General features: G+C 46.0%; 1 protein-coding gene across 2 annotated transcripts in view; it reads left to right on the top strand.

Annotated features, from left to right (window-relative positions):
* Positions 1-4,540: 4,540 nt before the first annotated feature.
* GFOD1 (Gfo/Idh/MocA-like oxidoreductase domain containing 1) overlaps positions 4,541-27,056 on the top strand; it is a 135,574-nt gene continuing 113,058 nt past the window's right edge. Inside the window, exon 1 of one of the 2 annotated variants that reach the window (XM_077143666.1) lies at positions 4,541-4,638. Coding sequence is in view for 1 of the 2 variants with exons in the window: in XM_077143664.1 (XP_076999779.1) it covers positions 6,522-6,774 (253 nt within the window). In the remaining variant the exon portion in view is untranslated. Of the gene's footprint in view, positions 4,639-6,208; positions 6,775-27,056 lie in introns of those variants that run through there. The other variant, XM_077143664.1, reaches the window with a different exon arrangement.

Raw genomic sequence — 27,056 nt, 5'->3', positions numbered from 1 at the left:
CCTGTCCCCACACTTGGTTCCTCCAGCTATCTGAGCAATGGGGTTTTAGGATCATATGGCAACCCCACCCCTAGCCTCCTGTGGAACCACGACACTGCCCTCCAGAGGGGCTGCACCTCTCAGCTTCCCTACTGATGGTGAATAGGTACATCTGTTTCTCCACATTGTCTCTCTCATTGTTTCTCTCTGTTCATTTTTAAACAGTTTTATTCACATATCATATTCACATATCACAATCCAACCTAAGTGTATAGACATGCCTTTGCCACCATAATCAGGCTGAAGACATTTCCTTTTCTTCCACAAAAGATTCATACCCCTTCCCCCATGTCCCCTGCCTGTTGACATTTAGTTTTGGCCGAATACCTTTGTTACATTCAGGGGAAGCATATTGCAACGTTCCTGTTGACTATAGACCCTGGTTTGCATTGATTGTATTTTTTTCTCTGTATCATCTATTTTCAGCACCCTCGCATGTTGACATTCATTTGTTCTCCCTCTTGCAAAACGTTTTTTTATTTGCAGATTTAATCACCATCTACTTCAGGCATTCCTAAATTATACTGTCTCAGTCTTTATCTTCTATCTTTCCTTCTGGTTTCATACATGTCCCCAGCCCTTCTCCCTCAATTATACTCACATTCAGCTTCATTCAGTGTACTTATATTATTGTGCTATGATCAGGTAGTATTGTGCTATCCATTTCTGAAGTTTTACAATCGGTCCTGTTGAACGTTCTGTATTCCTTCAGCACCAAATGCTCAACCTCTACCCTACTTCTATCTCCCGAAAACCTGTGTTCTTAACTTAACTTCTTAAAGTTCACTCATTGATGTTAGTTCACATAATGAGACCATACAGCATTTGTCCTTTTGTTTCTGGCTAATTTCATTCAGCATAAAATCCTCAAGGTTCATCTGCACTGTTACATGCTTCATGACTTTAATTTGTTTTACAGCAGCATAATATTGCATTGTATGTATATACTATAGCTTGTTTAGCCACTCGTCTGTCCATTTATGGACATTTTGGCTGTTTCCATCTCTTGGCAAATATAAATAATGTCCTCTGGTGTCCTTGCTCTCAGGTCCTCAGAATATATGCCTAGTGACAGGATAGCTAGATCACATGGCGATTCTATACTTAGCTTCCTGAGGAACAGCCAAGGTACCTTCCAGAGTGACTGTACCATTTTACATTCCCACCAACAGTGAATAAGTGTGCCTCTTTCTCTACATCTGCTCCAACACTTGCCATTTTCTGTTTTTTTGATAATGGCCATTCTAGTGGGTATGAGATGATATCTGATTGTGGTTTTGATTTGCATTTCCCTAATAGCCAGTTAAGTTGAGCATCTTTTCATGTGCCTTTTAGTCAACAAATGGCTTTTACAGTGAAAAAATTATTATAAATTATTAAAGTAACCAATATGAGAAGAAATTCCATTTTATCATCATCTGAGGAATAGGATTTAAAAATGAATCCCTTTTTTTATTTCTCAAAAAGAATACTTAGAGTTATTATACATTTAGAATGTTCTGTTTGGAGTCACTTGAAAATTTACTTTAAACAGTATTGAAATGGGCCTAAAATCTCCATCCAAATGCAAATAGTAGAGAGGTTGGCAGCTAAATCATGAGTTTAGGGGAAAGAAATTTTAGACTTATTTTCAGAACTTCTTTGAAATGTTAAAATGCAATGTTGTGCTGGGATTCAGGATCCAGAGTTGAAGAGGGTTTTGAACAAAGAAGGCAAAGAATAATCAACAGATGCTGTGCATAAGCGGTATGAGCTCAATTCAAAAGCCTGTATCATCAGCAGCTTGCAATCAATACTTGGTTAGAGACTTCTTCCATGCTCAGTACTGCTGAAACAAAACCCACAGAGTGTGTGTGTGGAGGACACAAATGTAACCTCTGCTTCTCCACTATCCCCACACTGGGAGATAAGTCCTCTCTACTCCTCCTCTCTCACCTCCCACGCCCAGTGAGCAAACAGGTCCAGGAGATTTCACCTCCTTTTTATCTCATGAAGTACTCTTTTTGCTCTTGTTCATTTCCATTCCCATGACTGCTGCCTTGACTCAATCTTCCTCCCTTCACTGTCAAGTTACTGCTGTACCCAGTATCCCCATTACAGTCCACCTTCCATGCTGGAACCTAAAATGCAATCTGATTACATCCTTTTCTGTTTTAAATCCAACAGTGAATCACCATCCCTTCCTGACTTCCTCCACACAGACCCCTTCACCTTGAGTTAACTTGTTTTTAGCCTCACTCTCTCTGGAATATGCTACCCACTTTCATCCAGCTAACTCCAGTAATTTCCTTTCACAACTTTGACCCAGCCCACTTCTCTCTCTCTGAAGGTCTTCATAGGCTTCGCGTTCTGTTCTCAGAGGCCCTCCCCTGCTCTCAGATCATCCTTGTGAGTCTCTCCCATGGCACTGCTCATGCTGTGTTACCTTTCAGGTCATCTGAGAACTTTGGAGTTTATTCGAAGTGTGGTGGGAATTCACTGGTGGTTGCTGAGCCAGGGGTGGCATGCACTGACTTCTTTCTTAAAGGATCACTGCCAAATGGAGAATACGAATTACCTCCTGGAAGAGTGGAAGCAGGGAAACTGATGAGGGGCCTAATTCTGTGCTCCAGGTAGTGATTAGTGATGTGGACAGGGAGGTAGCCACCGTGGTGGGGAGAAGTGGTCAGGCTCTGGATGCATTTGGAAAGATTTGCTGGATGGATTGGTGTGATGGTTGGGTTTTGGGGTCAACTTGGCCAAGTGATGATGTCCAGTTGTCTGGTCAGGTAACCACTGGCCTGACCTTTGCTGCAAGGGTATTTCATGGCTGGTTGATCAACTGGAAGGCTGGTGTATTAAATCATCAGTCAGTTGAATGCACCTGTGGCTGATTACAACTGTGATGAATGAAGGCATGTCTCCCACAATGAGATAATCCAATCAGTTGAAGACTGTTAAGGAAGAGGAGAGACTTTTTACCGCTTCTTTAGCCAGCAAGCCTCTACTGTGGAGTTGCTCCAGACCCTTCATCAGAGCCGCCAGCTTCACAGCTTGTCTTGCAGATTTTGGACTCTTCCATTCCCATAGTCGCATGAGACACCTTTACAAACCTTATATTTACAGATATCTCCTGCTATTTCTGTTTCTCTAGAGGACCCTAATACAATTGGTTATAGATTGTTGGAGCAAGAGAGGCATCCCAGATGACTCCAAGGTTTTGGGCCAACTGGTGGGACGGCAGTGCCATTTGTTGAGATGGGGACAGCACGGGGAGGGGCAGTTTGGAGGGAGGGTGGGAAATTGTCTGCTTTAGACCTGTAAGTCTGAGTTGCTGCTGGAATTCAGTTTTGTTTTCTTTGAAATGGGGATAGTAATATTTATTTCCCACATTTTTAATGAGAATCAAGTGTGATAATTTTCTTTTGACGTTACAACTAAAAGGTCCTATTTTTTTTTTTTTTTTTTTTTTTTTTTTAAGAAAGAGGGAGGAAGGGAAGGAAAGACAGAGAGAGAAGGAAGGAAGGATGGAAGGAAGGGAAACATCTTTAAACATTTTCTTGTTTTATTGTATTTTGTTTGTTTGTTTGTTTTTTACATGGGCTGGGGCCGGGAATCGAACCGAGGTCCTCCGGCATGGCAGGCAAGCACTTTGCCCGCTGAGCCACCGCGGCCCGCCCATAAAAGGTCCTATTTTTATTCACACAGAAGCTAGGGGTAGATTTCCCTTTAAAATAATGCAGACAAAATTCCCTCTTGCTGGCTAGATATCTCTAGAATTGTACAATTGTCTCTCCTATCAAGAAATGATGTGGATTACAGATCCACCCTCCATATTTATTTATTTAACACTTATATAGGGCTTACTGTGTACCAGATACTAGTTTATATTTACTCATGTAACCCTTATAAAATCTATGTATAGATGCTAATACTACCCCACCCACCACACTCCCACCCCCATTTTACAGATGAAATTGTGGCATGGAGAGGTGAAGTAATTTTCTTCAGAGTCAAGAGGCAAACCCCTGCCCCAGCCCTGCAAGCTGTGGCACCAGGTCTCTGCCCAGCAGCGGCATGGCTGACCCGTGACCTGGCCTCTTGTGCACTGTGAATCTGTCTCCTGTCTACCACCACTGCAGGCACCCTTTCCCCTGTTGGCACTCCTGCCTCGGCTCTTACAAAACCTCTGCTCAGTGTTAATGGTAACATGGCCTTTCCTCTCTTAGCCATCCTAAGAACTGTCAGCCAACACCCCAACACCCCCACCCCGAGACGCAGCACCCAGTGTCCTTGGAACCTTTCTCCTCATGCCCCAAGATCAGCCTCCTCCCACATCGCCACACACAAGCTCTTTTGGTGTCCTGCTCACGGCCCGCGCCCTGCCTCGCTGCCAGTTGTTACAAGTTGTTTTAAACTCATCGGGTTTTCCACCCACGTGTTGAGGCAGAGCACGTGCCACTCTGGGCTGAGCTTGAAGACGAGAGAGGAACATTTCAGGACCCCCTGCCCTCTCCAGAGATCTGGCGCTGGAGGACACGGTCCGTGCCTTTCAGCTTTGGGTCACCGCTCCTAGATCCAAGTGGACAAAAAGCGGCCATTCAAAGAATAGTCATTCAGGTATTTAGTAAATGTTTATTGAGCGCCTGCTCCCTGCCAGCCAGGCAGTGTGCTAGATGCAGACGAGCTCAGACCAGATGGAGGGAAACCAAACCCGCGTAGGGGTCGCGACGGCTCCCGGGAACGCCAGGCGAGCCTCGACCTGCGCACTGCGAGGGCTCGGAAAGGGACCTGGGGGTGGGGGACAAGCGGGGCTGGGCACAGGAAGCGGGAAGCGATGGCGAAAGGAACCGGAGCCGGAGGAGTAGGGAGGGGGCGGGCATGGCCTCTGGCCAGCGCAGTGCATCCGCCGGGCGAGTCGAGACGGGAGTCGCACGTGCCGTAGCCTCTTTTCCGAGACTCCATCCCCGCTGCGGCCGCCGCGCTGCACCGCGTCTACACGGATGTCAGCCCCGGGCCGGGGGAAAGCCGAGTCCGCCAAGACCTGACCGCCTGGGAGGAAGGCGGCTGGACCACGCGTGTGCTACCTGGCGGGGTGGCGCGCGCGAGGGGGCAGTGTCGCTTAGATGCAGGCGGCTGAGGTCGGGTTCAGCGCCCAAACTCTAGAAGCCGGATTCCAAACCCAGGCCTGTTGTCTACCTGTTGTGTGACCTTGCGCAAGACCTTAACCTCCCCGGGACTCAGTTGCATCAACCGGGTAAAATGGGCTTTCTTAGGGTTGGTGAATGAATTAAAAGGGAGCATGCCTGGAAAGCTTCCCAAGCTTGGTGCCCGGCCCGAAGGAAACGCTGGCGGAGCGGAGGTTGCAATTGCACGCGGCTCCCACCTCGCCGGGTCCCCTAACCTCCCCGAACCGTAGGGCCGCCTGACCTCTTCCAAGGCAGCCAACGACTCAGCTGTTCGGGCGCGCCCTGCCTTACATGTTTCTGTGCTTGCTTGGGGCGGGGTTTGGAGAGGAGCAAGCGGGAGAAGGAGGTCTTGCAGGAAAAAGAAAGAGAAGAGCCGAGAGCAGGAGGCAAGCGAGGCGGAGAGGGGGGAGGAGTCGGGCCGAGCTCCCGGGCCCCAGCGCAGCGCGCACCCCCAGCCGGCGCGGGGGGGGCGCAGGGGGTGGGGGTGGGTGGCGCGCGACGGCCAATGGCGCGCGGCACTGCGGGGAGGGCGGTGCAGGAACACCCGGCCGCTGACAGCCCAACTCGCCAACTCCGCCCTCGTCCCCGCGGGAGCCCGGAGCCCGGAGCCCGACCCGGCCTGGGGCCGAGGCTGCCCGAGCGGCGCTGCGGGCGAACATGGCAGAATGAGCAGGCTGGCGCCGGGTCGTGGTCACCGCGCGGCTGGCTGGGGCTCCGCACCCCGCGCCTTCCGAGTCGCATCCTTAGCCGGCCTCCCGGTGGCCGCCGGATTATTTCATTCGCCGGATAAAGGGGCGCCCCGCAGCTGAGCCGCTCTGGGCTCTGGCAGGGTGTACGAGCTGGTGTGGGGGACTCGGCGGCTGCGGGAAACGACGCAGAGGAGAGCCGGTCCCGGGCTGCCAAGGCGCCGACGCGGGAATGAGCCGGCCATGGAGCGGCCTTGGCGGGGCGCGCGGAGCCGGTCGGCGCTGCGGCGAGGGCGCCGCCTGAGCAGGGGCTCCGCGGGGCTTCGGGGCCTCGGGCGCCCTGGGGGTGTCGCTGCAGCCGCCTCCAGGAAGGCCGGGAGCCCCGCGTGGCGGACACTGCAGCGGTCGCCGTACTGAGGCGCCCCGAGCCTGCTCCGCCTCAGCTCGGTGTGCCCTTGTCACCCCGGGCGCCTTGCCCTGTGCGCGGCGGCTGGCACGCCGCGGCGAAGTCGGCGGGAAGAGCCTTACAGGACTGGTGGTGGGTGGGTGGGTGGTGGGTGGGTGAGGAGAGTGCGCAGGTTCTACTGGAGATCGGAGCAGAAGCGGGACCCGGCGGACCCGAGCAGCCATGCTTCCCGGGGTGGGCGTGTTCGGCACCAGCCTCACGGCCCGTGTCATCATCCCGCTGCTCAAAGACGAGGGCTTCTCGGTGAAGGCGCTGTGGGGCCGCACGCCGGAGGAGGCGGAGGAGCTGGCCAAGGAGATGAGCGTCCCCTTCTACACCAGCCGCATCGACGAGGTGCTGCTGCATCAAGATGTGGACTTGGTGTGCATCAACCTGCCGCCGCCCCTCACCCGGCAGATCGCTGTCAAGACCCTGGGTGAGCGACCTCTCCCCCCCCACCCCCTCTCCAGCTCTCTCTCCTTTCCTTCCCTGCCGCCTCTCTCCTCTCGCCGCCACCCGCTCCCAGAAGCTTACGGGACATCCACCTTGCTCCGGGGACCTGAAATTCCCAGATCCCGCTCGGAGCTCCCTCCGTCCCTAGTCCCTGGCCTTCCCCACCCCTGCCCTTCCCTCCTCCCTGCTGGCACCACGTAGACGCGCTTCCCCCACGTGGGTGGCGAGGCTGCGGGCGGAGGCGGGTGTTCAAGCGATGGCGATGAACAGAGGCCGCGCCGGTTTCCGACTGGGGGGTGCTCGGATGCGGGGATCGGGAATGAGCCGCCCTGCGGAGAGAGGAAACCAAGTCCTCAGCTGTGCGTGTTGTGCCCAGAAACGCCCGCAGGAAGCCCCCCACCCCCCCACCCGGCGTGATCCTGTAGTTTCCCTGGGGGCGGCAGAGAACCTGCAGCTTGGCAGCCGTGGCATCTTGTGCGCATTTCTTTCTCTTGTGAGTTAGTTTAGTGTGAGACTAGAGCTGAGACCATCAACTGGTATTATACCGTCTGAGCTGCAGGCCAGGGTGGCAGGAGTGGTTGGATGGCGACTCTTCTGGGACGTGTTCAGGGCAGTTGTAGTTGTAGGTTAGGAAAAACTGGTTTGGGTAAGTTTGGTGCGCGGCAGCTCTGCAATTGTCTCCTGCACCGATCTGGGGCGAGGTGTGTTAAATTTGTAGGGGGTGGGTGCAGCGGTGCCAAAGGCAGGGATGCTTTGTGTGGGAAGAGGCCGAATGCTGCCAGTTACATCTGGAAGGCTGTGCTGCTCCCATTTGACTCCCTTCAGGAACAGTTCTGAAGCCAGGGGTTGAAAGTGAGCTCCCAGTCCCGCACCCTCCAGCCTCCCACCCCCACCCAGGCAGTCTGAATCATCTCAGGGCCATAAAAGCTGGTCTCTGCCACGCTCTGCTCCGCTCCGAGGAAAGAGAAGGGCCTGTTTTGTCCGCCAGCAGCCCTCCCATTTCTAAGACAATCCCAGGAAGATTGCTCACTCCTTACTGTTCAGAGGTAATATATGCCCGCCCTTGGAAGTTGGCATTTTTATTGGAGAGGAAAACTCAGGGCACAATAGAGCAGAGTTAAAACTCAGGGGAGAACAGGAAGGAACAGGGGAAACACCCAGAACCCAAGGGTGATTTGTGTAATCTTGAAGGAATGTTTTATTTTTAAAAAATAGGTATGGATTCAGGGGAGAAAATGTACAGATATTTTAATTCTGACTTCATAGGTCCAGGAGCCAGAGGGTAGGACTGTTTCTCCAAGGAAAGCCATTTTGTAGCAGGCCATTCTATTACTGACTCTGCTGGGACATCTGTCAGTGATTCCACAGGGAGCTGCCCAAGGCTGCCAGTTTTAACTTTAATTTTTTTAAGTGTCTGGACTTTTGGCTTTGCATAGAGTGTCATTTGGCTCTGGCCGATATATATTTTTTTCTACTTCATATAGCTACCCATATATGTGTGGTAGCTAACTTCAGTGCCTACATTGGTTTTGTGCATATCAGATAGATTATAACCACCCTATAGTATAAACCTAATGGGACAGTTTATATAAAACAGATTCGCCTGTACCAGGACGGGTTCTATCAGAGGGCGCTTGTTGCAGTGTAGCTTCTCCTTGCTTTGGCAACATCCTCCTGCAGGTCAGAGCCACAGAGCATCCCTGCAGCTATTTTCCAGGATAGGTGCAGTCCGAGAAGCAAGGATGTTCCCATTTTTTTCACCTTCTCTGGTACTCTAACCATGAATGTATTTGAGGTTCTGGCTTTAAGTGACCGGTGCACATTGTACATTTCTGTTCTCAGTTTGAAAAATCCTTTTAAGATCATATGAGAGTCACTTCTTCAAAGGCAAGCTTAAGATGCTTGATAAGTATACTTATTTAATAAACATGAGTAGGGAAGACTTCCCCTCCCCCCTCCTTTATGTTTTTGTGCTAGATCTTCTGCTGTTTTTTTAGCTACTACTTTTACAGGTAATTCTAGTTAGTCTGTGATTATAAAAAACGTGGAGACACTGGGTTTAGGTTTGACTGGACTGCACGCTCCTTCTATCTACACTTCGCTTTCACTAGGAAATCCCCAAAGAGGCTCTTCTCTTTCATGTTGTACCTGTGAGGACAAGGGGGTAGTTGCCCTGGTTTGCTTTACGGTGGGAGGTTCCTCACATACAAAACCACAAGTGAAAAACCCCAAACAGTTATCAAGCTGGGCTGGCCGTTGGCAGTTTATACACGGCTAGTGTTTGAATGGAGTTGAAACCAGTCTTTCACTAGTCCCAGTATTGTCCTTTCAGCAAGGGCTTGGGCTTTGAGTTGCTTTGGGGCCATGGCGATGGATCTGTGGCCCTGCATTTGGGGATCCCTAAATGGTCACGGCACATGAAAGTGAGGGATTGACTGATCTAGGGACCAGAGAGGAATGACACTTTTGAGACCACCTTGTGGCACATCCTCATTTAATTAAAACAAAACAAACGCCCTTTGAATTCCTGCCTAAGTGAACTAAGCATTTCTCTGTTGTGTTGATACTTTGACAATGTACAATTTCTACCATGCCCAAGACTGCTCTTTATTAAGTGCCTACCGTATGCCTGGCACATCCTCATTTAATTAAAACAAAACAAACGCCCTTTGAATTCCTGCCTAAGTGAACTAAGCGTTTCTCTGTTGTGTTGATCTCTTGACAATGTACAATTTCTACGATGCCCAAGACTGCTCTTTATTAATTGCCTACTGTATGCCAGGCGATGTGGTAGTTGCTATAGATAAAGTGTTTCCGTTCATGATGAAATATTTTCTAAGGTGGATGTTACTACCCCCATTTTACAAACGAGGCAACTAAGACTTGAATTGTAGGGCTCAAGGTCTTACCGCTAGGGATTTGAACCCACTTTCCCTGAGCCAGGTCTTCCTCTCTTCACCCCTAACCCTGCTCCTTTACCAGGGTTCCTTCTCTCAGATAATGGCAACTCCGTGCTCCTGCTTGCCCAAGTTGAGAATCTTGGAGTCATCCTTTATCCCTTTTTATTCCACTCGCGGAATTAGTTCTCAAATCTGGTTGACACCTTCTCTTGACCCAGCTCTTCTCCCCCCTCACTTCCTCCTCCGTGGTCTAGACCTTTGCTTTTTTCTTAGTGACTGTGTTTGTCAGATTCCAGTCTGCCCTGGCTGCCCGGCCCTGTGCTGCTGGACTTACCTGACTGAGCTACAAATCTGATCACGCCCCCCTTCCCTGTTCCAAGGGCTCCCCTTTGCCTTCAGGAAAAGCCCTGACTTCTTCCCAGCTTGGCAGGCCAGACCTGACCTGCCATGAGCCTGTCATGCCTCATCTGCCACTGTTGTTGAACCCCATGAGCTGCAGCTATACTAAACCACCCGTGTGCCTGTGCATGGACCCCTTTCTCTAGTATGTCCAGACCCCTGCCAGAAAAGCCCTTCCTCCTCGTGCTTGCGGTTGATGCCTCTTCATCTTTCCAGACACAGTCCAAGTGTTCTTCCTCCTGGAATCCCAACCCACCCCCTTGCCCAGCCTTGGCCCCTCACACATCCGCTGTGTTCCCTGTGTCTTCTGCCCCTGTCTTCTCTAGCACCCATTCCAGTGCATCTGATTACAATTTAAATATTATTTATTTGCAAATAATTTAATTATTCACATGGTACAAACTTCAAATAATATAAAAATATGCCCCCAAAATACACTCCAACCACAACATTACCCTGTGCTGGAAGCCATCACCATTACCCATTTTTATATGTTTCCTTTCAGAGAACTTTCTACGTAAATACACCTGTAAAACCTTTTCTACGTAATTGATAACATACCATATATACTATTATACATTCTGGTTTTGTTGTGCAACAATATAATCCTAACAATTTGTTTCTATATTTATTTAAATGAATAGAGTACACACACACACACATATATATGTATTTTAGAATATCAAAGCATCTTTGTTCTTTTCCTTATATTTTTTACTACATAGTATTCCATTGAATGGATAAATCAAAATTTCTTTAACCAGTTCCCTTTTCACCAGTGTTTAGCTCGTTTCCAGTCTTGGGCTTGTACAAACACATAATGGATAATCTTGAACATATGTCACTTTGCACACATGCCAGTCTGCTTGTAGGATAAATACGTGAATTGCTGATTAAAAAAGTATGTGCACATTTCATTGAACAGAGATGTTGCCAAATTAACTGACATCTGAAATGACAGTGCATTTTGTGGATTTCCTCATGTGCCTTCCTGCAAGCCCCTTGATTGCCAGGCTCCTGAAGATGTCCCCTGGTGTCCCCCGCCTTTGTATCTGGAGCAGCACCGGGCACGGGGCCCAGCCCAGCTCCCCAGCTGGCCTTTGGGGTCCATCAAACATGCCTCCCATTTGTCCACCCCCTCCCACTTCCTCTGCCACCACCGTGTTCCTGCCACAACTCATCGCCACTTAGCCTCCCAGCTGCCTCCTTAGCATGAGTCTCTTTTCTCATCCAGTCTGTTCTCGGGGCAACAGGGAGAGTGATATTTACAAACACCAATAAGGAACTGGGCCACTCAACCTGTGTAGAACCTTTCAATGGCTTCCATGGCACTTGGGATGACATCCAGGCTCCTTTCAGGGACTTATTTGGCCTGGCCAGGCCTGACTGCCCAGCCCATCTCACCCACCTCCTCTGCCTCCCATGCCCTCTCCTGGGCTGACTACCCCCAGTAAGGTCCCTAAGGGCCGCAGAGCCAGTGCTGGTGCTGGCCCTCTTTTCAGCTCCTCTAAACACCAAGCCCGCTCCCAGCTCTGGGCCTTTTCCTTGGCTCTGCCTTCGGCCTGGAAGAGTCTGCCTTCAGTTCCTTGAATGAGTAGCTCCTCCTTACTTTCCACTTTCAGCTCGAATGTTAGCTCCTGGGAAAGGCCTTCCCGAACCCTCTCTCCCAATCGAAATTTCCTCAAGTCACTTCCCAGTTATTCCCGTATCTTCCTCTTTATCTTCGGGGTAGCACGATTACAGTGCATGATTATCTCTTTCATTCGTGTGGTTGATGTCTTCCTTGCCATTTGTCTCCCCTACTAGAATGGAAGTTCTCCGAGGACAGGGCCTTTGCCTCCTTAGCTCACCAGCCTTATCTCCCCTAGACAATGGCAGGCACCCAGGCACACACAATACATATTTGTAGCATGATGAATGAATGCATTTTTGTTGAATGAGTTATGCTTCGGGAAGGCAGGAGTTTATAAACAGGATGTATCGATCAATACATAGCATTTTTGCCCAGCAGCCAGTGCCTCCCAAACTTTGATATGCAATTGCATCACTTGGAGATCTTGTCAAAAAATGTAGATTGCAGCGTGGGAGCCGAGATTCAGGATTTCTCTCCAGCTCCCAGGTGACATGGATGCTGCAGAAGCCCACTCCAGAGACATGATGGCTCTCTGTCTTGGGGAAAAGAAGACATCCCCGCTGTGAGCCATTAGACTGGCTGGGGAACCATCTTAAAATACCTGGTGCCTTTGTGTTTCAGCATTTGTTTCAAAAACCCTGGCCTGGTTTTTTAGAGGTGGCAGTGTAGACTTTCTTTGCAGAGCCTCTCTGTGGGTTGGAAGTCTCCACTGAGAGGGTGAGTGGACTGTAGGGTTGTGCTGTGATTTGATCTTGATGCACAGCAGATCTTGCCCTGACGTGTTTGGCCTCCTTAGCTGTGGGCTTGGAGCAATCTGCCCTTTCCCGTTCTACTGCAGCAGTGTCAGCAGTTGCTCAATGTTGAGGAGGGCTGCTGAGTAGAGGTGACAGAGCAGGGGAGGAAGTGGGATTGGGACAGCGACCCACTGGTCATCCTTGCTACCCCAGCAGAGATGCTGCTGCAGATAATGGCAGTTGTGCATTTGGATTTCCAGCGTGTCCTTCCTGAGCGTAATAATAACCGCTTCTGAAATCCTCGTGGACATGGAGTTTCCAGTTCTTTCTTAAAGGAAGGCTCTTCTGCATATATTCCTGTCTTAAGACTATGTGGAAAGGTGATTTGCATTTCACTATGGGTTCCTGACCCTGAGCCTGGGCGAATCGCTTTTGATCCGGCAACTTGGTAGAAGGTTGAGGGAGCCCCTGGGCATTATGTAAATGCAAGAAATTACTCTATTTACTGTTAGGAGAAGTCAAGCAGCCCCAGTCTCATTTCAACTAACTTGAATTAGGTGCAGTGGAGTGATTATTTGATTGATGATATCTGGCTTTGAAAATGTACAGTTCTGCAGAAGTTTAAATAGGGAGGAGAAAAAGGTCAAATGAAGAAGTTGGACATTTCGATACCTCAAACTGAAGAACCTACCACCCCTATCCTCCCCAAAAAGAAGAAGAAACAAAAGTAAATAGCATATTAAGGGTTTCACCGAGAAAGAAAAAGATACACAGCAATTATGTATTTTGATTCAGGGGGAACGTTAAATGGCCCAATAAAGCGTTATTATATAAGATGCTGTGCTTTGCAAATCAGCCAATGTCAGGAAGCACTGGCAGGTTACTACTGGGTGATTTGGGAGAGAAAACCAAGTTTCCTAAGCCTTCATTTCCTCCCCCATAAAATGGAGCTAATTATCATATAGGGTTGGTGTGACAACTAAAAGGAGAGCAGATGTGTAAAGACCTAGCAAATGGCCCCTTAGTTGTCTGCGTGTGCTCAATGCTTTAGCTTAGTCCAGCTGGTGGTTTTGAAGATTTAAAAACCATTTTCTGAGTAGAGGGAATCTGCACATTGGATGATGGGACACCTGCAAGCTGGGCTCCACAAGTGTAGTCCCAGGTGTTAAGAGATCAGGTGGTGGGGAAACTGCCCCGTGAGTTCAGCCAGTGTGTGGTCTGAGCCCTCCTTCTCAAACTTCTCCTCAATGGGGAAGGCCTTGCGGGTGGCAGTTCTTTTGGGTTCAGATTGAAGACAGGGACGTGTTGGGGGTTAAATGCTGTCACACGCCCTCCGCTGAGAGTGGCATGGACCCCTCACCCTGACAGTGACAGCCGGGTTTTGGGGAAGTTAACATCTCGTGTTGCCTCATGTTCAGGCAAGTCTGGGGTCTGAACTTTCCTGAAGAATTGTTGATGCCCTGTGGAGTATTTTAAGCAATGCGGGGGTGAGGTGGGGGATTTACATTAAAATGATATGAATTGTTTTTTACAGTTTCCAGTTGCAATGGCACCTCCGGGCATTCAGATGGTCTTCTAATTAGAATAATATCCATAAACTGAAACTGTAGATTTTTGAGGCCACCTGATAAAGCTGATTTGCAGCTTTAGCATTGCTTTTTTAAAAAACAGCTTTACTGAGATACACTTTGCATACCATGAAATCCACCCATTGTAAGTGTACAGCCCAAGAGCTATTATTCAGTTTATAGAGTTGTGCCATTATCACCGCAAAAAGTTTTAGAACACTTCCAAACTCCTAAAAGTTTCCTTATTCCCTATTGAATGGCAGTGAGTCCCATTCCCACCCCAGTCCCAGGCAGATCTGCTTTCTGTCTCTATAGTTTTGCCTTTCCTAGAAATTTCATATAAATATTATTATAAAGTAGGTAGTCCTTTGTGTCTGGCTTTTTTTTCACTTAGTATTCTATTTTGAATGTTCACCCCTCTTGTAGCATGAATCAGAATTTCATTCCATTTTATTACCCAATAATATTCCATTTTGTGGATTTACTACCTTTTGTTTATCCATTCATCTGTCAATGGACATTTGTATTGTTTCCAGTTTCGGGTTATCATGAATAAGACTTGCTATACAAGTCTTTTTTTTAGATCCATGTTTTCATTTCTCTTGGATAGGAGTAGAAATTTTCAGTTGTATGGTATATGGTAAGTAAGTATATAACTTCTTAAGAAACCACCAAAATGTTTTCTAAAGCAGCTGTACCATTTTACGTTTCTACCAGCAATGTATGAAGGTTCTAATTTTTCCACAAACTCACCAATATTTGTTCTATTCTATCCTTTTGATTCTAGCCATCCTGATGGGTGTGGAATTGGTCATCTTTTCATTCTTTGGAGAAATGTCTATTCAAACCCTTTGCCCATTTTTAAATCAGGTTGTTTGTCTTATTATTGACTTGTAAGAGTTCTTTATTGGCATTGGTTTTGCAATATTCTAATTTTCTTGAATTAGCAGACTTCTCTTGGGGAAAGGGTGGAGTTGTTTTGAAAGACTTCCCTTTCTTTTTTACTTTGGGACTAGATACAGCTTAATTAATTCTCCAACCCAAGCAAAATGAACTTTGTCAACTAGTTATTGAAATGGCACATTATTTAGAAGGGAGACAACGAGAGGAGGGAATGCTGATGCCTGGGCTCCAGCAAATTACCCCAGGCCGTAATGATTCCTTGATACCATTTCCAACATGAAGAATTTCTGTGGTGCTCCATGGTCTGGTAACCATCTCTTTTACCTAGTCTCTGGAGAGTGTTGTTGTTTTACTTCATTTATTTTTTTTTGGAGGCCTGTAGCACTGTGTTAGCTATGGTGAGAAAAAACCCGAACAGTAAGCTATGGTCTTTGTACTCAGCTCACCCATATGTGCCACAACACAATGAAACACATGACTAAGTGCAGGACAAATGGCTATGCAGGAAGCATTTGCTTCAGGCGATTGAGTGATAAAAAAAAAAAAAGCCATTATTGGATGAAGGCTTGGCCACCTGGGTAGCTTCCCAGAGTGCTAATTTACAAATGGCACAAAAAACAAAGGTGAAAAATGCAAGCATTTTTAATGGAATTCCCCTCACTGAGAAGTATTGTGTGAATGAATAGGAGACTTGCAGTGGGGGTGAGACCGTGAAGTGGCTTCCTCTAATGGGTATGAATTACTGCTACCCTGCCTTGTAGATGGACTGCATCTTGTGGCTGTTGACCTTTCTTTTTGCCGAATGGGGAACCTGGTTTGGGGTTAGAGATGAAGTGCTCAGGGGCAGCGAGGGAAAGCCTGCACTTGTCATCGTGCTTTTCCTCTCAGGCAGCGAGGAGTCCCTGAGGAGGTGGCCCTCTAAAATCTGAGAAAGGAGGAATCCCTGAGGGCTGGAATGGTTCAGAAGACCTCTTAGCTTCAACTGGACCAAGAAAAGGGGATACGGTTGAAATAATTGACAAGAAGGAGGAGGAAAGTCTTCCTCAAGGAACCACCCAGTAAGATTTAAATAACTGACAAGAGGGAGTAGTGGTCTCCTCAAGGAACCACCCAGTTCTGTGACAGTGCTGTGTGGTCAACCATGCTTCCTTAGGGTTACTGCCCAAGACAAAGTTAGCGTGGTTTGAGAATGTCCAAAGTTCTAGATTATTTTTATTCTCTAGAATTAAAAACAAAAAATTGCCAGCACGTTTTTCCCCTTCAGCAGCAGCAAGTGCCACTTGCACCTTTCTGTCTCCTCAGATCCCAAATGGCAGCAGTAACAAATGACACGGCTCTATGGTAGACAAGGGAAACGGCTTGCAGGAACGTTGGAAAGAGCCCCGTTGAGAGGCATGCAAATGGCAGCCTGAAACGGTGTGAAAATAGCTGCGAAAATTAATTCAGCAAGAAACATTCTAAAGACAAAAAGCCCTCTGTGTGATAGAGTCAGGAGCATGCTATGGTGGAGAATGGGGTCAGCTGATCTGAAGAGCTTCTGTCGGCTGAGCGCAGGATAGCCTGCACTGAGCTGGCTTCCTGGTTTTGTGTGTGTACGTGAGGCAGTGGTTGTCTTACTTTTCTAGGGCTGCTGAAATGAAATACCACAAACTAGGTGGCTTAAAACAACATTAAGTTATTGTCTCGCCATTCTGGCTGCCAGAAGTCCTAATTCAAGGTGTCGCGGCAGGGCTACGCCTGCCCTGAAGTCAGTAGAGAAGCTTCTGTTCCATGCCTCTCTCCTGGCTTACAGTGGGTGATGGTCAGTCTCCGGGGCTCCTTGGCTTGTGGCAGAACTCAGTCTCTGCCTCTGTCTTTTCAATCTGCATCTGTCTCTTTGCATGACATTGTCCCCACTGTGTCTCCTCCCCCTTTCTCTTTTCTTTTTTTTTCCAAAGTACATTTCAACAAGTAGTTACAGAACAGATTTCAAAGCTTGGTATGGGTCACCATTCCACAGCTTCATGTTTTACCCTAGTGGCTCCAAAATACCGGAGGCCAAAAGAAGCATCAGTGTGGTGATTCAGCAGTCATACCTGTCTGTTAAATCCCATCTTCTCTATTACAACTCCTCCTTCTCTGTTGATCCTACTTCCAGTGTATAAGGGTCTTTGGACTATGCTGCTTCTAACTTTTTCATGTTGAAAAGGGGAATCGACAATATAGGATAGGGGGGTGGAATTTGTTGTTTTTCTAGGAGAAGCTGACCCCTCTGGATTTCAAGACTTATATGCCCCAGGAATTCTCTGAAGGTTATGAATTTCAGGAAAGTAAACTTAATAGTATGAAACTCTTGTAGAGTTCCAGTTTCAGCCTTGGGTGTTCTTTAGGGTTAACACCAGTGATGTTGGTTGGAGTTTGGCAAACCTTGGCAATTAGCAATATCTAGATGAAGCTTGCATCAGAGTAGCTTCTAGAATAGCCTCTCAGCTCCATCTGAACTCTCTTAGCCACTGATACCTTAATTTGTCACACTTCTTTCTCCCCTTTTGGTCAGGAAGGCATTGTTGATCCTACGGTGCCAGGATTAGGCTCATCCTTGGGAGTCATGTCCCACGCTTCCAGAGAGAGTTTCACTCTTGGATGTCCTGTCCCACGTAGCAGGAGGGTAATGATTTTCCTTGCAGAATTAGGCCTAGAGAGAGAGAGAGGCTGCATCCGAGCAATGAAATAGGTTTCCTAGAAGCAACTCTTAGGCTTAATTGCAAGTAGTCTTAGCTTCTCCACTACAGAATTTAGTTTCATACAGGCAATCCTCAAAAACAAGGGCTTGGCCTATTTTCTTAGGCGTCCCTAATGTTTGAGAGAGCACCGAGGGTTTTCCAGATTGGGAAATTTGATAGTTTTATGTTTTTTCTCCAGTCCCATAAGGGATTCTACCAGTACTTTTTAATTATCAGCCCACCATAGCTTGGGATGTATTTGGGTATTACATTAAGCCATACTGAATTACAAGGCCTCATTCCAGTTCTGGGTTCCATGTGTTTAGGTTGTTAAAAACAGCTATCCAGGTAGGTTGAAGGTTCTAGACACAATAAACCTCTCTGCCTTTGTCCTCATACAATAGGTGAAGCTCTAAAATACATACACTATCATCCTTTGCCCTGCATTCTGATTTACCTTAGTCCTTACTAGGTCAGTTTTGTTTTTTATCTCTAATTGAAGACTGATCTCTTTTTCAGTTACTTTAATGATCGCTGTATGTGGCAATGCTTACTTTCAGAGCTGCAGAATTTGAGCTCTGGGTATTAAGATGTCACAGAGGTATCCAGTGTTCCAGGGAAATGCCAGTTTATACACATATAGCACAGTATCTCAGAATCTAGAAATACACTTACAATTCCAGACTAAGTGTGACTGCTACAATCTAGGCCCCAGTTTTCTTATAAGTATTTTCTAAAAGGAAATATTTGTTCTTTTGTTCCTGGCTTATTTTGCACAGCACAGCATCCCCAAATTTCTTTCACTCTTTTGTGTACCTCATGGCCTCATTCCTTTTTGAAATCGCACAATATTCTGTGTATACATCACAGTTTGCCATCCTGCTTCTCAGTCATTATGCCCTTCAGCCCCCTTCATCTATTGGGCATCATGGATAATGTTCAAAACAAAAGATAATGTTCAAAGTAAACAATCTATGTCTCACAGTTTCCTCACTCGGTTGTACAACCGTCAGCACTCTCAATTCTAGATAGTTTTCATTGTTCCAAAGAGATAAAGAATCGATAAACACAACCTTACCAAATATCAAATCTAAACTTCCCCCTATCTCTTGTCCCTCCCCTCAATTATTAGCCCCTGGTATTGCTGTAGTACTGTTGATGCCTTCCTGTTAAGTACAGCCATAGCATGTAATATTAGTTTCCCCCTATATCCATTTATTATTGACTCTTTGTACAAGAGCAAACCTTTGAAATAGTTCAAGTAAGAACTTATTTATAATTGTAGATGTAATCAGTAGGGTACATGGCTCTACACAACTCCTTTCAATCACAGTCACCTTAAATATGGCAATGTTACTTATTACCCCTCTAATGAATTACTGTCACTTCTATCTATTCCCTTACATTTAAGTTCAATCTCATTGGTTAACCATTCACCCACCTCTAGCTTCTGTGTATCTCTAGGTCTCCTGTTCTAGTTTGCTAGCTGCCGGAATGCAGTATACCAGAAATGGAATGGCTTTTAAAAAGGGGAATTTAATAAATTTCTAATTTACAGTTCGAAGGCCGAGAAAATGTCCCAATTAAAACAAGTCTATAGAAATGTCCAATCAAAGGCATCCATCCAGGGAAAGAGACCTTGGTTCAAGAAGGCTGATGAAATTCAGGGTTTCTCTCTCAAGTGAGAAGGCACATGGCGAACACAGTCAGGGCTTCTCTCTTGGCTGGAAGGGCACATGGCGAACACGGCATCATCTGCTAGCTTTCTCTCCTGGCTTCCGGTTTCATGAAGCTCTCTGGGAGGCGTTTTCCTTCTTCATCTCCAAAGGTCACTGACTGGTGGACTCTCTGCTTCGTGGTGCTGCTCTCTCTGAATCTCCTAAATGTTTCCTCTTTTATAGGACTCCAATAAACCAATCAAGACCCATCCAAATGGGTGGAGACATGTCATCACCTAATCCAGTTTAACAACCATTCTTTACTAAATCACATCATCTAGGGAGATGATCTGATTACAGTTTCAAACATACGGTATTGAACAGGGCTACTCCACCTTTATGAAATGGGATTTTGATCAAAACATGGCTTTTCTATGGGGCATACATCCTTTTAAATCAGCACATCTCCTATATCTACTTTATAAGCCTTTGAGTTTACCTTCACCAGAGTCATAGTAGTGAGATTATACAGTATCTGTCCTTCTGTGTCTGGCTTATTTCACTCAGCATTATGTCCTCAAGGTTCATCTATGCTGGCATATGCTTTCTGACCTCATTTTGTCTAACTGCTGCATAATTTTCCATCATATGTATATACCACATTTTGTTTATCCACTCGTCTATTGATGGGCCCTTGGATTGTTTCCATCTTTTGCCGCTATGAACAGCAGTGTGAAAATTTCTGTTCATGTCACTGCTTTTCAACTCTTCTGGGTATATACAGATTATTGGAATTGCTGGGTCATAGGGCAACATGATATTTAGTTTTTTGAGGAACCGCCAAACTGTCTTCCACAGCGCTTTACCATTTTACATTCCCACCAACAATGAATGAGTGCTCCAATTTCTCCATATTCTCTCCAACATATGTAGTTTTCTGTTTGTTTAATAACAGGCATTCTTGTAGGTGTGAAGTGACATCTCTTTGTTGTCTTGATTTGCATTTCCCTTCTAGCTAATGAAAGTGAACGTCTCTTCATGTGTTTTTTAGCTATTCGTATCTGCTCTTCGGAGAAATGTCTATTCATATATCTTTTGATTATTTTATAATTGGGTTATTTGTTCTCTTGTTATGGGTTGTATACTTTCTATATGTACACAGGATATCAAGCCTTTATCTGAGATGTGGTTTTCAAATGTTTTCCCCTACTGAGTTGGCTGCTTCTTCAGCCCTGCTTCTTATAGTTAGGGCCACCCTAATCCAATATGATCTCATCTTAACTACTATCTTCAAAGACCCTATTTTCAAATAAGGTCACATTCATAAGACTGTGGTTCAGAATGAACATGTCTTTTGGGGAGGCACAACTCAACAATAGCAGTAGTTCTTGTCTCTTTGATATACAGTTGAGCTCAAGGGTCATTGCTGCACTGGGTTATGATATGCTAGATACAAAAGGATGAGATGATCTCCTTGGAGAAGGACACTAGGTGAATCAGATGTGGACATGCCTCTCAACATGAGGCAGAAAGAGCTCGTGGGGATCATGATTGTGGAGCACCCACAAAGTTGTGCCTATCATGGAGGATAATTTTAGGAGAAGGTCACAGTGGTAGAGTGAGTAGTTAATTCTTTATTTGGGATCCAAAAGTTGGTCAATAGAGCCTTGCTTGGTTACTGTGATGTCTAGAGTTCTTAGATCCCAAAGGACACACATTGTAGATTGTCCTCGTTCAAAAGGCAAAGTTCCTTGTTAAATTCAGTGTCATCTGTTGGAAGTAAAGTGTTGTGCTCAAAGACTTTGTTCATTGGTGAAAAAATCAACCAGATTCAAGAGACACCCCATCAGAGTCCATAAATCCCAGGGGACCACAGAAATGGGGGTGTGGGAGCCACAAAGACTGGCTTTGAACCCTGGCCTCACCACTTACTGTGTGTCTGTGGGCCTATTACTTAACCTTTCTGAGCCTCAGTTTCTTCATCTATAAAATAGGAATAATATAAGTACCTAGCTCAGAAGTTTGTTAACTTAAACAATGCTTTGTTTAAAATGAATGTGCAATAGACATAATGAGAATTCTGCTTAATGAGAACTTATGGTGAGCTAATGTCCATTTGTTCTTTCATTGAAAAAATACTAAACTCCAGCTACGTACCAGGCACTCTTAGACCTGTTCTATGCATTGAGGTAGCCACCAACCACATGTGACACCTTAAATTTATATAAATTAAAGCTAGATAAAATTAAACATTTGTTTCTTCAGTTGCCCCAGCCACATTTCAAATACCCAGACACCATTGGTGGCTGCCAGATTGGATAGTGCAGAACAGAACATTTCCATCGTTGTAGAAAGTTCTTCTGGACGGGGCTGCTCTTGAGGCTCGGGATACTGCAGGGAACAGAGCAGTCATTTACATTTGATCTAAACATGAAATTTTGAGAAATCCAAATGGTGGGGTCTGTATATCCCCAAGAAATAGGATGGTGGGAAATCTACATGGGATTTTTGGTGTCTCAGAAGTAACCATTAGAGGTCCAATAAGGTGTAGGCATGGCCTTCTCTTGTTATTGGTAAGGGGTCTGTTGCCAATGAAAAGGACATGTGCACCACTGAAGGTTTCCCAAATTCCCCTTTAGAAGTTTGGAATGAGCAGCCAGAGAAAGGATGCTTCCTGCACCCCCAACTTGGGTGGTTTAGGTGGCACCTGCTGCAGACGAGAGTGGAGGACACTGGGCAGAAATTCTGCCTTCCGTGCACAGGAAGGGTCTTCCCGTAGCTCTCAGCAATCCTGTGAGTTGAGTGAGACTGGTGGTTTCCCTCCTGTTGGCCAATGTAGAGACTGAAGCACAGAGAGACAAAGGGATTCATTATACCCCGCAGGAGGGAAGGGGCGGGGACAACACTTGGGTGCCAGGCCTCTTAATCTTGCAAGAACCCAAGAGACACTTGGCAGACAGCTCCTGAGGACCCAAGCTCAGAGGGGGACTGCTGACTTCAGAGTAAGCTTGCTTCCTGTGCTCTGACCTATGCGGTGCCCGAAGAGGCGGTCGTTCTGACTTAAAGCCCCCTCTAGCCACTCTCCCTGTCCTTCCCTCCAGCAGCGGGGAAAGGCTGCGTAAATACTAAAGCATGATGCCTCAAGTAATAGGTAATTAACTATTTTGTTAATTATTACTGCTTTTCTTTTTGCCTTCAAGTCCCATTAACACTGTGAAAGCAATATGCATTTATGTGTGAACGTTCCTTAGGGACCCACGGCTGATCCATTCCGGCTGGTTGGAGCTTGGAGGGACAGGCGAGTGTGCTTTACTGGGGGGTGAGGACCCACTCATGCGGGAGCACTCCTCCGACGGGATGTGGGTCAACCGAAGTCAAAGGCCAAGGTGTATGTGGATGACTTTATAAAAAAAATTTATTTATTAATTAAAAAATTGAGAAACCAAATAAAACATCAACATATATAATCAGTAATTCACAGTATCATCACTTAGTTGCATATTCATCATTTCTTAGAACATTTGCATTAATTCAGAAAAAGAAATAAAAAGACAATAGAAAAAGAAATAAAACGAGCACAGGAAAGAAAAAAAAAGATTATACCTACCATACCCCTTACCCCTCGCTTTCATTGATCACTAGCATTTCAAACTAAATTTATTTTAGCATTTGTTTCCCCTATTATTTATTTTTATTCCATATGTTCTTCTCCTTTGTTGACAAGGTAGATAAAAGGAGCATCAGACACAAGGTTTTCACAATAACACAGTCACATTGTGACAGATGTATCATTATTCAATCATCCTCAAGAAACATGGCTACTGGAACACAGCTCTACATTTTCAGGCAGTTCCCTCCAGCCTCTCCGCTACATCTTGAACAACAAGGTGATATCTACTTAATGTGTAAGAATAACCTCCAGGATAACCTCTGACTCTGTTTGGAATCTCTCAGCAATTGACACTTTGTCTCATTTCCTTCTTCCCCCTTGTGGTTGAGAAGGTTTTCTCAATCCCTTGATGCTAAGTCTCAGCTCATTATAGGGTTTTTCTCAGTCCCTTGATGCTGAGTCTCAGCTCATTCCAGGATCTCTGTCCCACGTTGCCAGGAAGGTCCACACCCCTGAGAGTCCTGTCCCACATAGAGAGGGGGAGGGTGGTGAGACTGCTCGGCGTGTTGGCTGGAGAGAGAGGCCACATCTGAGCAACAAAAGAGGTTCTCTTGGGGGTGACTCTTAGGCCTAATTTTAAGTAGGTTTGACCTATCCTTTGTGGGGTCAAGTTTCATATGAACAAACCCCAAGATTGGGAGCTCAGCCTGTAGCTTTGGTTGTCCACACTGCTTGTGAGAATATCAAGAATTCAACTTGGGGAGGTTGAATTTCTCCCCGTTCTCATCATTCCCCGAAGGGGGCTTTGCAAATACTTTTCCACTCACTGATGGAATCACTCTGGGATTCATCGGGGCATCACTGTGGACAAACCAACAAAATCTCATGTCCTACCTGAGATTCCAAGTACTTATGGTGTTCAATCAAACTATCTACATAAGTTATATTAGGAAATGCACTAGTCAAAATATAAATTTTGTAACAAATGAACATTTTTTGCTTTAGTCTTGTGGATGACTTTTAATTTAAATTTATTTCTGGCAGCTCTTCTCTTCTTCTACATGAGTCTGAAGAATCAAAAATAGGCCCATGGAGAAGGAGAATTTATGTGCCCTTCACTGTCTCTTCCTGTTTTCCATCGAAGGTGGTCCACCAGAAGGGATAAAAGCAGCAGGCATGACAATTTAAGGGGAAATGCTGCCTCGTTCTGTTTGTCTGAGATTCTGCTCCTTCCAGCACTGCCCACATGGGACATTTGTTTACACTCCACAGTGCCGCTTTTCAGAGCATCCTGGGGGGACAGGTTTGGGAATCCTTGGGGATGCAGCCCGCCTGACTTCATATGCACAGCCCTTCCAATCCAGGCCACAGAGACGCGCTGGCTTTCCCCGGGTGACACGATGCCGCGTTAGTCTGCGGGACCCAGACTTAACTACCTGCACTTACAGGGATGCACCAGCCCCGGTCCATGATCCGCCAGCATTCAGGGATCCCAGGAGCCACGGTCATCGAGCCGTTGGCATTTGCTTTGCTTTGCTTTTCAACCCCTACGACCTTGTCATGATTCTGTTGACAGGTGCATTTGTCACTTCCAGGTGCCAGGGAAGTCTGTAAGATTGTATGGCTACATCCCCTCCCCCCAGGTCCTGACCCCCCACCACGGGAATTCCCAGCTTGGGTATTTATCAGCTTTGAAAGGAGTTCAGCATTTACTTGTTGTCCGTTTACTGAGTGCCTACAAACCTGTTTGGTGTATTCTAGGTGTAGAGGATGGAAAGAGAGTCCAGTCATACTAGATATGGCATCCACTCTGAATGAGCTTACCATTTGTCTGTACCCCATCACTTTTTAAAAAAATAATTTTATTAATAAAACAACATAAAAACACAAACATTCTTAACATATAAACATTCCATACTTGGTGTACAATCAATGGCTCATAATGTCTTCACATAGTTGTATATTCATCACCGTGATCATTTCTTAGAACATTTGCATCACTCCAGAAAAAGAAATAAAAAGAAAAAAGAAAGAACTCTTACATACCATACCCCTTACTCCTCCTTCTCATTGACCACTAGTATTTCCATCTATATTTTAACCTTTGTCCCCCCTACTTTTTTTCCTATACCCCTTACCACTCCCTTTCATTGATCACTAGTATTTCAACCTACTCAATTTATTTTAACATTTGTTCCCCCATTATTTGTTTATTTTTATCCATATTTTTTACTCAACTGTCCATACCATAGATAAGAAGAGCATTAGACACAAGGTTTTCACAATCACACAGTCACATTGTGAAAGCTATATCATTATACAATCATCTTCAAGAAACATGACTGCTGGAACACAGCTCTACAGTTTTGGGCACTTCCCTCTAGCCACTCTAATATACCTTATACTAAAAAGGGGATATCTATATAATGCATAAGAATAACCTCCAGGATAACCTCTTGACTCTGTTTGAAATCTCTCAACCACTGACACTTTATTTTGTCTCATTTCTCTCCTTCCCCCTTTTGGTCAAGAAGGTTTTCTCAATCCTTTGATGCTGAGCCCCAGCTCATTCTAGGATTTTTGTCCCACGTTGGCAGGGAGGTTTACACCCCTGGGAGTCATGTCCCATGTAGAGAGGGGGAGGGCAGTGAGTTTGCTGGTTGTGTTGGCTGAGAGAGAGAGAGAGAGAGAGAGAGGCCACATCTGAGCAACAAAAAAGTTTCTCTGGGGGTGACTCTTAGGCCTAATTTTAATAGGCTTAGCCTATCCTATGCAGGAATAAGTTTCATAGGGGTGCACCCCAAGATTGAGGGCTCGGCCTATTGATTACCACCCATCACTTTTGAAAAAGAAGAGAAACTAACATTTTTTTTTTGACAACTCGCCATGTCCCAGGTCCTAAATCCAGGCATAGTACAGGGTTATCTCATTTACACCTTCTAACAACCCTTCAAAATGGGCGTTTAGCATCTCCATCTTATGAGTGAGAAATTTAGCTGTACAGAGATTAATATTATATATCGCTGATTCTGAGGCATATATTCTTTTCGCATTTGAACAAATAAAATATGACTACATCTTACAAATCGATGGCATGTCATAGTTTCATTGGCAAAGCTTTTTTTTCTCTTATTAGGAAGCAAAATGGTAGATCTTTGCACTGGTGTCTTAGAGCCTGTGAAATATAGCTTGTCAGGTGCGCCCAGCTAGGAAGAAGTAGAATCAGAATTTGATGTCGGTTTGCCTGACTCTAAAGCGTGTGTGTTTTCCAGCACAACATGCTGCAGAATCAATAGCAAGCATAAACAAAGGCCACCTAATCTTCATAAACAAAGTATAAAAAATGGGTGGGGGGTGCATGATGGCTAAACTAGGGCTTCCATCATTTCATCCATCCTGTAACTGAGATATTGGCAGCATCAGGCTCTGCAGGTGTCAAGCAGGATGTTGAAAAACTGAGAAAATGTTATTTAATTTTCTTCCCTTTCTGCTGATGTGAGCTGTTTTTTTGAAGGCCAAAATGAATGGCAAGGAGTTGTGTGGATGAGATAGGAAAAAAGAAAAAAAAAAAAAAAAGAGTGTGATGCATTCCTCTGTTATGCTCCGGGCAGTGTGTGGTATTTTATACGTGCAGGGATCTATTTAGGCTGAGACAAGTGGATGTGGAGGAAGGACTCCCAGGCCCTGTCCACCCTCCCCTCCGCCCACATGACCGCACTTTGGGAAGTCCCCGAGTGCAGGCATGTGTGATCTTATCATTGTCACAGTGCCGTCGAGGTCGCCACTTCCAGGTATGAAGCCAGGTCTGACCTGGATTCACAAAGCAGTGCCCGGGATTCCACGTATGCACGAACAGCCATCAGCAGTGCATTGCCTTGCACACACTAGTTCTCACGGCTCCCACGTGCTTAAACAAACGCAGTCCCACCCCACAGCCTCCGTGATGTCCTCTTTCCAGGGAGTGGATGTGGAAAGCAGAGAAGTAGGTGGGAAACCAGTCAGGCATTTTGAGTTCTCCCGTGGCAGAGTGGGCAAAGAACATCTTTGGTTACAGAACACTAGGGACCTTTCTCTTGACGCCCTAGGGGCACAGAGGCCTGGAGGAATTAAATAACTCGCTGGTGTTCTCACAGCTAATTACCGACAGCAGAGTTAGAC

Source organism: Tamandua tetradactyla, chromosome 25 (genome assembly GCF_023851605.1).
Source record: "Tamandua tetradactyla isolate mTamTet1 chromosome 25, mTamTet1.pri, whole genome shotgun sequence".
Classification (NCBI taxonomy): Eukaryota; Metazoa; Chordata; class Mammalia; order Pilosa; family Myrmecophagidae; genus Tamandua; species Tamandua tetradactyla.
The sequence above is the reverse complement of the archived record's forward strand: the minus strand, read 5'-3'. Positions and strand labels throughout refer to the sequence as shown.